Source organism: Delphinapterus leucas, chromosome 11 (assembly GCF_059928025.1).
Source record: "Delphinapterus leucas isolate spDelLeu-1000000601 "Yukka" chromosome 11, BTC_Dleu_Yukka2, whole genome shotgun sequence".
Taxonomy (NCBI): domain Eukaryota; kingdom Metazoa; phylum Chordata; class Mammalia; order Artiodactyla; family Monodontidae; genus Delphinapterus; species Delphinapterus leucas.
In genome coordinates, this window is record NC_143139.1 from 96,566,297 (window position 1) to 96,578,351 (window position 12,055).

A 12,055-nucleotide genomic window follows, 5' to 3' on the forward strand; every position below is an offset into this window, starting at 1 on the left:
CAGTGCCTGCGCGGCGGGGCGTTCACGGCGGGAAGGAGAAGCGGCCGGGAGGCGCGCTCGTGCCCGGGGGAGGCGGAGGCGCGTCTTTCTGGCAGGGCGGCCAGAAGAGGGAGCGCCCCAACCCGCTGGGTTGTCGGCGGCCGCCGCCCGGGTTTCCAGCCAAGCGGCCGGGGCGGGGCCGGGGTGGGCGGGGCCTCGCGGGCGGGTCCGGGTCCGGGCCCGGCCCCCACCTCCCGCCGCGCAGTGCCCTTCCCCTAGCGAGTCGTCGTCGCCGGTGAGTGGGTTCGGGGCTTCGAAGAGGCGGCGGGAAGGGGGCCCCGCGCGGCAGCGACCCCCGACAGCGCCCGCCCGCCGGCGCGGGGCCCGAGGGGAAACTGCGGCGGGAGGTGGCGGGGACCCAGGGGGCGGCCGGGGGGCATCACTAGGGACCCGGCCATTGGGCCGGCCGGCGGGAGGGGGTTGGTGACCCCCCCTACCCCCGGCCCTGGCCTCAGCGGTCGGCGCTCCTGCGCGGCCGGGTTCCGGCGGGATTGGGGGCGCGGAAGGGGGAACTTGGGCACCCCCGCCCCGCCGCACCCCGCTGGGCCCTCGGGTCCCGCGGGAAGCGGAGCCGCGGGAGGGACCAGGCACCCCGCCTTCCCGCCCAATCCGGTAGTTGAGCAGACGCGGCCGGCAGAGGGCGGGAGTGGAGGAGCGGGATACCTTGAGGATCACAAAGTGCCTGGGAGACCTCGGGCTCCTGATCCACTTGAGACACCCCATTTCTAGGGGAGGAAACCCAGGCCAGAGAAGGGGAGGTTATTTGTCCAAAGCCAGTGAAGGCCCCGCGGAGCCTTAGGACCGGGTCCCTAGATCCCCGTCAAGTGCTCAGGTGCGCTGTAACCTACACGTCCCGGTGTGGGCAGGGCATCCCCTGGGACTTGCCTGTCCCCTGCCCCTCCTGCAAAGGAGCTGGGAGCCCAGGTGGGAGGGGTCGTGGTGTTCCCGGAAAACTGGGTTCACCTCTCGGTGGGTGGTGCGGAGCCAAAAGGCACAAGCAAGCCGAGGAGAGAAGGAAGGATTTATTCCTTCCAACAAGTAAGGAGAGCGCCTCCGAGCTTTCCCAAAGAAGTGTCTCCTCAAACAGCAAAACTGGGGAAGTTTTAAGCTGCATATTCATGAAGGGGCTTGAGCAGGGGAGAATTCAACATAGAATTGGGGCAGAGGTCTATAGAGTCCAAGCTTTAGTTGATTGAAGTTACGACGGGTCAGCAAAGGTCAGCTTCTTGTCCCTTAGGTTCCAGCTGATCTGGTAGCTGAGCATTTGGGGTGGGGGTAGGGAGATGTGTTTAAATTCTGCAAAACAGCTCAAAAACGTGTTTCGGGGTAACCTTTACCACTGAGACAGAACTGGGAGTTTTTACAACTGATTTATTATCTTTGCTATTGTTATTTCTCTTGCCTGATAACAGTTGTCTGTTCTTTCATTCCCTTAAGATTATTAGAGGCCTGTTCAAGGGCAAGCCCTGTGGCCAGGCTTAGATCACAAAACGGCTTAGGCCTAAAATGGCTTCTCTTGTGTCAAGAAAGCCATGAGTGGTTCTCTTCCTTGGGGGGCACTCGACCCTATCTGCTTACAGGGGGGCTTCCAGCTGTGAACACATGGCTGAGTGCCAGAGCCAGCCTTGCCGAGGCCTGTGGCCTGGCCTGGATTGGGAGCCTCTCGGGCTGGCCTGCTAGGGCACGATGGTACCTGGTACCAGCCACATGCTGCAGGGTGGACTGCAGGGGCAGGGGCAGGACTCGAGCCTCCCCTAAGGATGAGTGACTGAGGGTGTCCCAAAGGGTCACGGCCAAGGAGGAGGCTGTGTACAAGGAGCACGGCCCAGAGTGCCTGGTGCACAGCAGGCCCGCGGCCCAAAGGCCAGGCTGCTTGGATGTGGGCCGAGGGCCCCAGTGTCTCTGTGGGGAGTGGCGTGGGGACCCCGACACAGGGCAGCGGGAGGCCAGGGGCCGCTCCCAGGAAGCAGTAGCTCTTGTCCACTGGTCGTGAAAGGGGCTGAGGAGAAAGGCTCTTCGGGGAGCAGGGAGACAGGCTGCTCAGCTTCCGCAGAGGGAGCCTCAGACAGAGCCCTGGGCCTCCAAGGGAGCCTCTGAACTGGGGGGAAACTGACGCTCACCCAAGAAACTGCCCAGGGGCACGGAGCAGTGCAGCTGGGGTTCAAATGCTCCTGGTCTGATTTCAAAGCCCTGCTTCCTCCACAGTGCATGCCCAGAGGAGTGTGTGCCTGGAATGTGTGTGTGTGTGTGTGTGTGTGTGTGTGTGTGTGTCTGCCTGGCCATGACTGAATGGTGTCCAGCTGGTTCAGCCAGAAACCAGAAACCGCTGACAGTGGATCGCTGAGCGGGGGTAGGGGAGGTGCTGACAGGGGGCGAGCGTACTTTGTGCCGTATACACTTTTGACTTTTCATTACTTCATTTCTGAATCTGTCTCTTATTTATATTTTCTTTTACTTATTTTTGATTGTGCAAACAATGCCTGAGCATGCTCTCTGTCTCAATAGTCATTCTCTGTAAAGCAGATTCCCCTTTGTCACCCCCAGCCCCACCCCATCCCAGACCAGCTGGGTTTCCAGACCTGCTGTCTGTTACATTGGATACTTTCATAATGAAAAAGATTAACAGAGGTTATAATGAGGACGATTAGCTGTGAGTCATTTAAAAAAAAAAAAAAAAGGAGCCTTAAAACAGGTCCCTGAGACCATCGGTGGTGGATTGAAGGAGACATAAGGCCCAGGAGGGGCTGGGTACAGCTTGGAGGTGGGGACCAGAGAAACGGCAAAACTCTGTTCTGTTTCTGAGCAGCAGTTCCTGTCACCTTCTATAGGGAGGCCTCAGAGAACAGAAAGCTCCTCCCGAGGCCCACTGCCGCCACCTCCCCTTCACAGACGGGGCCGCAGAGGCCCAGGAGTGAAGGAAGCGTCGCTAGGAGAGAGATCCTGAGTCTCACCCCAGGGGCAGGGAGGATTCCGATCCCGAAACTGCTGCCCACGGGCCCAGCTGGGACCTGATGCCTCGTCGGCGCTGGGACCCTGGCCCTGGTGCTGGAGGGAGTGAGGCTGTTGGTCCTGAGAGAATCCTCTGGCGCCCAGGCAGGGGGTGGAATGGCTGAGATGGGGTGGGAGTGGCCTGAGATGAGCCCTGGGCCCCCCGCAGGTTTCTGGGGCAGGGCTTAAGCGCCTTGTCACGATGGAGGAGGAAGCTGAAGAGGGGAGGTGACACAGCCCATCGTTGTGACTGGCTGTGTGGCCCAGAGCTGAGGCCAGCAGACTCCCAGATCAGGAGCTGGAGGGGTGTTTCAGGAGGTCTCAGAGTCACCCAGACCTAGAAAGTTCTGTGACTCCCTGTGCCTCGGTTTCCTCATCTGGAAAGTGGAGCCCACTATGGAGGCCGAGAGATGTGGAACTCGGGGCCAGCTGGCCTCACCCCTGCGGCTGTTGTGAAGCCGCGATGACCCAGGCTGAATACAGCCGGGCCCTGCACCAGGCTCCGCCCCCCACCCCTCCCGAAGGCCTTGCACAGTCTCCTGACCCCAGGGCCTGAGCTCTCTGCTTTGCCCTTCTTGGCCTGTGTTTCAGTGGCCCCAGGCCTTGAGGGCGGGGCCTTTTGGAAGCATTTTCACCCACTGAGTGTTGGGTGACCAACCGGCTGACATTTTCTCAGCCTTGGGTCTGCGCCATGTGTCTGCTTCTTCTCCTGGAGGCATGAGTGGTCCCCAACACTGACCCCCACATCCCCTGGCTTATCTGGACCTCCCTTGAGCCTGCCCACAGCCCCATGAGGCACACAGGGCAGGTTACACCCACCTGATGTAAGGGGAAACCGAGGCCCAGAGAGGAGCTTTGGCTTGGCTTCACCAAGAAAACTGCAGGCAGGGCCAAGGTGGGCGCTTAGTCACCTTCTGACGGAAACAGATAAAGGGCAGGTGGGTGGCTTTGCGTCTCTGCCTGAGCCCTGCGCCCCCTCCTGGCCACTGGAGTGGCTCTAACCCAAACCCTAACCCTAACCCCATCACGGGATGGATCTCTCTCAGGCCTGCTTGGGCCAGCTGCCCCGCCCTGCGCAGCCCAGCCCAGCCCAGCATGACTCAGCTTGGTGGCTCCCCTAATCGGGTGATTCAAGAGCCTGGCAGTCCCCGTGAGGCCCCAGGAAGCTCTTTGCCTGGGCTCTCTCCATGTGGGGCATTTGACCTACCTGTTTTCTGACCCTCAGGCTGGGCAGACCCTTTAATCCCCTTGGCCCAGTGGTGCATAAACACAGCAGCCTGGAAGGCTGAGCAGAAGCGTGGGCTCAGGCCTTACTCTGTCACCGCAGAGGGGAGAGCCACCACCTCTTCCTGGGTGTGTTTGTCCTGCACAGCAAGGGACCAGGGTGGTGGGCTCTCCAGCCCCGTCGGCTGGCACGCTGGGGATTTCCCGGGCACCGGCTGGGTGCCGTGGCAGGGTGACACGAGTGCCCCTGCCCACAACGCCTTGGGGAGAAGTATGGACCCAGGCTACAACGTGGGTGAGCCTTGAAAACATGCTCAGTGAGAGAAGCCGGACCCCAAAGTCCACATAACGTGTGATCCCATTTATGTGAAATGTGTGGAAAAGGTAAATCCACAGGGACGGAAGGCAGATGGGTGGTTGCCAGGGGCCAGGGGAGGAGGAACGGGGAGTGAGCTGATGGTTGGGCGTCTTTTGGGGTGGAACTTGGTATAGATGGTTGCACGACATTGGGAAATGTACCAAATGCCACTGAACTGTGCACTTTAAAATGGTTCATTTTATGTTACATGACTCTCATTTCCATTAACCAAAAGCAATAAGAAATAGAAAACAAATAAATGGTCAGGAAACTCTGAGGGGCCTTGGTGGCAGATGGGTCAGGGGTGGGGCTTAGGGACCGAAGCAGAGACTGTGCGCATTAGTGTCCAAACCAGGGTCCTTCTTTTCTTTTTTTTTTGTTTTTTTTTTTTTGCGGTACGCGGGCCCCTCACCGCTGCGGCCTCTCCCGTTGCGGAGCGCAGGCTCCGGACGCGCAGGCCCAGCGGCCATGGCTCACGGGCCCAGCCACCCCGCGGCACGTGGGATCCTCCCGGCCCGGGGCACGAACCCGCGTCCCCTGCATCGGCGGGCGGACTCCCAACCACGGCGCCAGCAGGGGAGCCCCTTCTTTTCTTTTTAATGTTTCATTTTGAACTCATTTTAGACTTGCAGTAAAGTTACAAAGGCAGCACAGAGAGTTGCTGCGCACCCCTCACCCAGCTTCCCCTAGTGGAACCGGTAACCCCGCTAACGTGCTCAGCTGGCCCAGGACCCCATCCGTCTGGGATCCCACATTGCCTTTAGCTGTTATTTGTCCTCAGTCGGTGACATTTCCCTCCGTCCTTCCTTGCCTTTAGTGACCTTGACCCTTTTCAGGAGTGCTAGAACGCAGGCCAGGTATTTGGTCGAATGTTCCTCCGTCTGGGATTGTGACGTTTTCTCATAATTGGACTGGGGTTTGTGTTTGGGGCACGAATACCAGAGCAAGTGTGTCCACCTCTGTGAACCGTGTCATGTGTCTTACACTGGTGGCATTAACCTTGGTCACCTGTAAAAGGAGCACTGCTGAGAGGGAGGCGGGCCATTCTTTTGGGACAAAGTGGGCATAAATTGGGACCTTCCTGGGAAAAGGCACAGTTCAGCCCCCGACCCCCTGGGCCTCCGTGTCCCTATCTGTGTGTGAGAGTCAGTGCGAGGTGAAGCCCTCCCACTTGCCCAGCTCAGGTCACGGTCCAGGGGAGCCCTCAGGCACTGAACACAGCTTGTTAGGGTTGCCGAAGGGCTGTCACTTGGCTGCGGATTCAACACATTTATTAAACAGGCTGAGCAGGGCTGTGCCCCATGGCGTAGGTGAGAAAGCTGGCTGAGGTGGCCTGGGCTCCCCCGAGATGACACAGTGGTGGCTGGGTCCCAGGGCTCCACATCCACCTGGCAGCAGCACGGGGCCAGTGCTCTCCTGGCCCCGGGAGAGGTGGGCCTTCATACTGTGGTGAGATCAGACCCCCGCCCCCACCCCAGGAACACTTGTGTGCACCCTGGAAACCAGAGGGCCGGGGGGTGGGGTGAGAGGGGCGGGGGGAGAAGCACAGGAACCTTTACTTGTCACCAGCCAGCCCTGGGCAGTGTTCATCCTCACGGCTCATCTGTGCAGTGATCGTGGGGAATGAGCTCACTGTCCCCACTCGACAGGCGAGAAAACTGAGGCCCGGGGGGGAGGAATCAGAGTCACTAGATGGCAGAGCCAGATTCTGCTGGATGCCTGACACTCTCCGACTGTTCCTTTTAAAATTATGCTCATTATAGACATTTTGGAAAGCAATAACAAAGCATCGTAAATCCCTCTGCTGAGTGTGGGCCTTAGACTCCCAAGCTACCCGCTTGTGGAGGGGCCCTGGGCAAACGCCCCCGCCGCTCTGCACCATGGGTCCGTCGGCAGGTGGGATAAGATGGTGTGGGTCCCTCAAAGGGTGAGGACAGAAAGACAGTGTTTGGGTCGGGCCTGTGCCCGGGCCAGGCTCACAGCTGTTCCCCAGGAGGTGTTTGTTTTATGAGGGTGATGGCTGCTAACATCTTCACGCACTTGTTACCGTTTTAAAATGCATATCCATTTTTTGCTAAAATTGGGATAATTCTGTATCAATTTTATATTCTGCTTTCTGCACTTAATGTTATGTTGAGGACAGTTTTCACATCATTAAAGAGTCCTCCAAGCTGGACTTGGGGGTTGACCCATCCTTAACAGTCCCCGGTGTTGGGCACTGAGGTTGCTTCTGCATCTCACGGAGCTTCGTGCCGCCCCAGGCCAGCAACTGCCCCTTCTGCCCTGGGCAGCCTTCGCCCTCCGCCCGGAAGCCCCGATGGCTCCCCACTGCCTCCGGATGGGCACGGCCTCTTCCCGGTACCTGCTGCCCCGTCTGCCTCGTGCCTCTCTCCTCCCCCGCCGCAGTCCCCTCCCGTGTCCTGGGAGAAAGTGCTCCGTGCCCTTCCAGCACCATCTTCTCTCTGATCCCGGGTCGGGGTGCCCTGTCTGAGGTCTGGGCCTCTTCCGCTCCATCCGCCGTGGGTGCCCAGCCCCCACCCCAGCAGGCCGTCCTGGAGGTTTGCTGAACATAATCCATCTGTGTGGCTTCTTATCTCCTACAGACACTCCGGCTTCTCCAACTAGAGTCAGGGCGTGTTAGCAGGAGCTCAGCCCCTTCATTTTGTGGTGGGGAAACCGAGGCCCAGTTGGGGGTGCTGATAGGCTTGGGGTCCCACAGCAGGTTAGGCAGAGCTGGCCCCCGACCCCAGCCCAGGGCCCCGCTTGCTGTCTGGCTGGACTCTCAGCCCCAATGAGCTCAGCTCCCCGGGAGCCTTGAGCACTGCTGGGCGCCTAGTAGGTCCTCAGCGCAGACCTGGGGGCTGCTGGGCAAGGGGGAGTGTTTGACGAGCAGAACGGAGAGACCTGAAGATTGGGTCCCCTCTGTCCCTGCCTGGGGGGCTCCAGCCCTGGAGGTCGTGGTGACAGCATCCAGGCCTTCCTTGCCCTGAGCCCCGTCAGCCTCTCAGGGCTGCTGAGGGGCCCTCACCAGCCTTAAACTCTGTCCCTTTCCACCCATCACGTCCATGGCCCTGGGCGTCAGGGCCCAGCAGCTTTTCGACCTGGGCAGAGCCTGACCCCAGAGTGCTGTGTGACCCCAGGGAGGCTGTTTTCCCTCTCTGGAACACAGGGAAGGGGAGGTGATTTCAGGGTGGGCCCGTGGGATGATGTACAAAGAGACCCCCCCTACACTGGGCTGGACCCAGGTCAGCCACGTTGATGTCCTGTTCATTTGCTGGAGGCCACAGTATGTTGGTGGGGAGCAGGTATTCGAGCCAAGCTCTGTCTGCTACCTGTTGTTGCATGAATGACAAATGACTGAATGAGAAGTATTGGAGCGCAATACTGCCCGGGGAGGGAGAGCTGGGCAGCCTTCTTGGTGGAGGGGACCCAAACTGGCCGTGATTGAGGCAGCAGAGAGGAGGGGTCACTTGCCAGGAGACCCAAGGTCGAGGGTGAGGGTGAGAGAGCACAGGAGCCTGGCAACTGGAGCGGGGGTGGACGTGCAGCCGACAGGACAGCCTCATGGGTGGGGGTGGGGGTGGGGGTGGAAGCGCACTCCCTGGGGCCCTTGGGCTGGGTGGGGCTGCAGGGCGGACTCAGCACCGGCCCCCCAACCTCACACACCTTTTCTGCACCTCCTGCGTGTTCCATCAATTGACTGGTTGATCCATGAGTGATGAGGGGCTGGTAACAGACCCACCCCTGGTTTGTGCACAGTAGGTCCTCAGGAAACGCCAGGGGAGGCCCCACCCCAGCTCTGGAGCATCACCGCCTCTCACCCCAGCCCTGTCTTCTCTTTCAGAACTTTCCGGAACAGCAGCTGCAGCAGCAATGGCCCCGCCCTGGGTGCCCGCCGTGGGCTTCACGCTGGTGCCCAGTCTGGGGGGCTTCCTGGGCTCCCACTATGTCCGCGGGGAGAGTCTCCGCTGGTACGCCGGCCTGCAGAAGCCCTCGTGGCACCCGCCCCGCTGGACGCTGGCTCCCATCTGGGGCACGCTGTACTCGGCCATGGGGTAGGTGGGCATGGGTGCTGGCCTGGCAGCTGGGCCTGTCCACCTGCCGGGGCAGGCAGGGCGGGGCGAGGCCCAGGCCCGAGGGCAGAGCTTCTCCTCCAGAGTGGGAACTGTGCAGGTGTTCCCGGGGCAGTGGGCACCACTTCCTGGCCTCGTTTGGCAAGTGAGGGTGGAGAAAACTATGGGGCCTGTTGGTTGCACAACTGAACTTTTTCCTCTGGGGCCTCCTGGGAGGGGCGGGCAACCCCGTACTGGCATTCTGGCTGTTTTCACAACAGCAGGGTGAGGCCGGCTCAGTGTGCGAAGTTCAGACGTGGGCATGTGGATGCTTCCAAGGTCGGTAGCAGTAAGAACAGCAGTAATAGTAGCCATTTGTCGAGCACCTGCCTGGTGACAGGCTTTGTCTCGGTTAATTTTCATGACCCCCCCCATTTGACAAGGGACCTCCCACAGACACAGGGCTTTGGAGTCGGGACCCTACAGGATTTCCTGGACTAGACCCAGGAACTGCCACCAGGCAAAGCAGGACTGGATGGGGGAGTGCCCCCCCACGCCACCCCCTGGTGGCTCCAGTGGGAACCGCACCCAGGAGACTGGTCAGCTTCCCACCCTTCTCTGGAAAGTTCCCTGCATACTGGTTCTGTCCCAGCCCAGTGCAGGGTGGGGCTGCAGAGGGCAGGTAGCAGAGACCAGGCTGATGCCCCAGGGTTCTTTTTTTTTTTAATTTAAAAAATTTTTTATTTATTTTATTTTTATTTATTTATTTATTTTTGGCTGCGTTGCTGCACGCGGGCTTTCTCTAGTTATGTCAAGTGGGGGCTACTCTCCTTTACGGGGCGCGGGCTTCTCATTGCGGTGGCTTCTCTTGTTGTGGAGCACGGGCTCTAGGCGCGCGGGCGTCAGTAGTTGTGGCTCACAAGCTCAGTTGCTCTGTGGCATGTGGGATCTTCCCGGACCAGGGATTGAACCCATGTCCCCAGCATTGGCAGGCAGACTCTTAACCACTGGGCCACCGGGGAAGTCCGCCCCAGGGTTCTGATGGGAGTAAGATAGTCCTGGAAACCTGGGTGTCACCTGGGCCACACCCTCTGCCAGCCCCAGGCCCTCCTGCATCCTGCTTTCTCCTCCCCGTCCCGGCCCAGGCACCACTGTTTCTGCCTTAACTTGCTCCAGCCTCCAGGCCTCCCACCACCATCAACATCCTGATGGAGCACAAATCTGGCACCTCTCTTGTGGAACCCCGTGGAAACTCCCTGTGGTCCAGATAAGGTCCAACCCCTCACAGAATAAAAAGCCCAGGCTCTGGCCTCAGACCACCCGGGTTCAAATGCTGACTCACCTACTGATCGCCTGCCACGAGCCCTTAGCGCTTTGACTGTCTGTGCCACACAGTTTCTGCACCTGTAACATGGGAGTGGTAGTACTGCCCATCTCATGACGTTATCATGAGAATGAATGAGCTAATGCTCGGAAAGAGCGGTGCCTGCGTGTGTAAATGCTGGAGGGCATTAGCTATTATTATTGGTGGTGTTATTGTTGTCCTTGTGGCCCTAAGAGCCCCATGACCAGGCCCTCTTCTGCTTCACCTCCCCAGTGCCCCCCAGACTTCACCAGTAACATAGGCTCACTCAGGGGTCTCGTGCATGCCTCTAAGCCTTTGCATATCCTCGTTGCCTCCCCCTGGCAAACTCATACTCATCGTCTAAGGCCCAGCCCAAAAGTCCCATCCTGTTTACTTGCATGCCTTATGTGCTTCCCCCTTTACAGCACTGATGAAGATAATAATGTCAAATATTTATTGAGTGTCCCATGTGCCAGGTACTGCCCTAGGCACTGCCAGTGTATTAAGTAGAATCTCCACAGCAACCCCATGAGAAACAAAGGCCCAGAGAGGTTAAGCAACTTCCCTGAGACCACACAGCAGTCGGTGGCAGGGCATGGCTGAGCCACCAGTGTGTGGTCCCAGAGGTGAGCTTGGCTTCCGGCCCTGCAGGGAGGCTCCTGGCCTCTTCCCTGTTGGTGCCCTGACCAGCAGCCTCTCTTTCAGGTATGGCTCCTACATGATCTGGAAAGAGCTGGGGGGCTTCTCGAAGGAGGCTGTGGTTCCCCTGGGCCTCTACGCTGGGCAGCTGGCTCTGAACTGGGCATGGCCCCCCCTCTTCTTCGGTGCCCGACAAATGGGTTGGGTGAGTGTGACCTTGGCTTGTCTCCCTGGTCCCTGGAGACGGCCCCTCCCTTGGGGGACATGGGGCATCATATCCCAGACCCCCAGGGTCAGGGTCTAAAGGCGGGGGCAGGGGAGGCACTTGGCTCCTGGTTCACGTCTTCTCAGAAGCTCTTAGGGTACCAGGGCCCCTCAGCTGCTCCTCTTCCAATGCAGGAAGCCTTGTGGGGCTCTGATGGGTTTAGGGGCCGTTGGTATAGGAGAACCCACATTACACCTGGTGCTGTGCACCCCACACATGGCATAGTCAGGGAAGGGCGATTGTTCCCATTTTACAGATGAGGAAACTGAGGCAGAAAATGGGGGAGGGGCTTGGCCAGGTCACTGAGAGGCGGATGGAGAGTTCCCTCAGGTGTAGTGGTGGTGGGCAGCTGGGACACACAGCCCCATGGGTACGTGGAGCCTCAGGCCTCCCTGTCGTCCCTCTGTGTCTGTGCAGGCCCTGGTGGACCTCCTGCTGATGGGTGGAGTGGCGGCAGCCACGGCCGTGGTCTGGCACCAGGTGAGCCCACCGGCCGCCTGCCTGCTCTACCCGTACCTGGCCTGGCTGGCCTTTGCGGCCACGCTCAACTACTGCGTCTGGCGGGACAACCAGGACCACAGCCGTGGCCGTCGGCTCTCGGAATGAAGGCGCCCCGCCCTCCGAGGACTGCAGCCGCTGCGGGTCAGGCGTTGCTGGTGGTGGTGGCCCCTGGGCTCTCCTGGCTGCCAGGCTGCCTGTGTGTCCGGTCTCAGCCCAGGGGTCACCAGCAGTTTCAGAGGTGCTCCAGGCCAAGCCCCCACCCCAGAAACAGAGTCCTGTGCTTTCTGCACTGCTCGAAGCTCGCTGTCAGAATGTGGAATTTTATAAGCCAAATAAAGTTTTTTAACCTCCTGGCAGTGGCCTTTTTACTTGGGTGGGACCCTTGGCCGTGGGGAGGGCGAGGGGCTCGTCCTTTTGCTGGATGCGTCTGAGTTGTATCATCCAGATGACGTTGGGCCCGGCCGGGGCTTCGCCACAATTCTCGGGACCCTTCCAAGCAGACACTGGCATAGCTGCAGCTGAGGGAGGAGGCCCTGCCCACCTCCTTCACGTCCAGGAAGCCCAACCCAGCCACTTGAAGGGCACAGGCCCACAGCCTGCCTGGTCCAATGCCTGGCTCTGCTCGGGCGCCAAGCGTGGTCCTC

General features: G+C 59.7%; 1 protein-coding gene across 1 annotated transcript; it reads left to right on the forward strand.

The window, feature by feature from the left end:
* The first annotated feature begins 192 nt into the window (after positions 1–192).
* On the forward strand, positions 193–11,764 carry TSPO (translocator protein). Its single transcript, XM_022596457.3, has 4 exons — positions 193–274; positions 8,454–8,664; positions 10,712–10,850; positions 11,328–11,764. The coding sequence occupies exons 2-4, from the start codon at positions 8,483–8,485 to the stop codon at positions 11,514–11,516; spliced, it is 510 nt and encodes a 169-aa protein (XP_022452165.1). The 5' UTR covers positions 193–274; positions 8,454–8,482; the 3' UTR covers positions 11,517–11,764.
* Positions 11,765–12,055: the final 291 nt, after the last annotated feature.

Bases quoted from the DNA above. Each gene is read 5' to 3' on its own strand.
- TSPO (XM_022596457.3), top strand. From the start codon at position 8,483: ATGGCCCCGCCCTGGGTGCCCGCCGTGGGCTTCACGCTGGTGCCCAGT. The intron at 8,665-10,711 runs GTAGGTGGGCAT...CCTCTCTTTCAG, and splicing joins ACGCTGTACTCGGCCATGGG to GTATGGCTCCTACATGATCT. The intron at 10,851-11,327 runs GTGAGTGTGACC...GTGTCTGTGCAG, and splicing joins GTGCCCGACAAATGGGTTGG to GCCCTGGTGGACCTCCTGCT.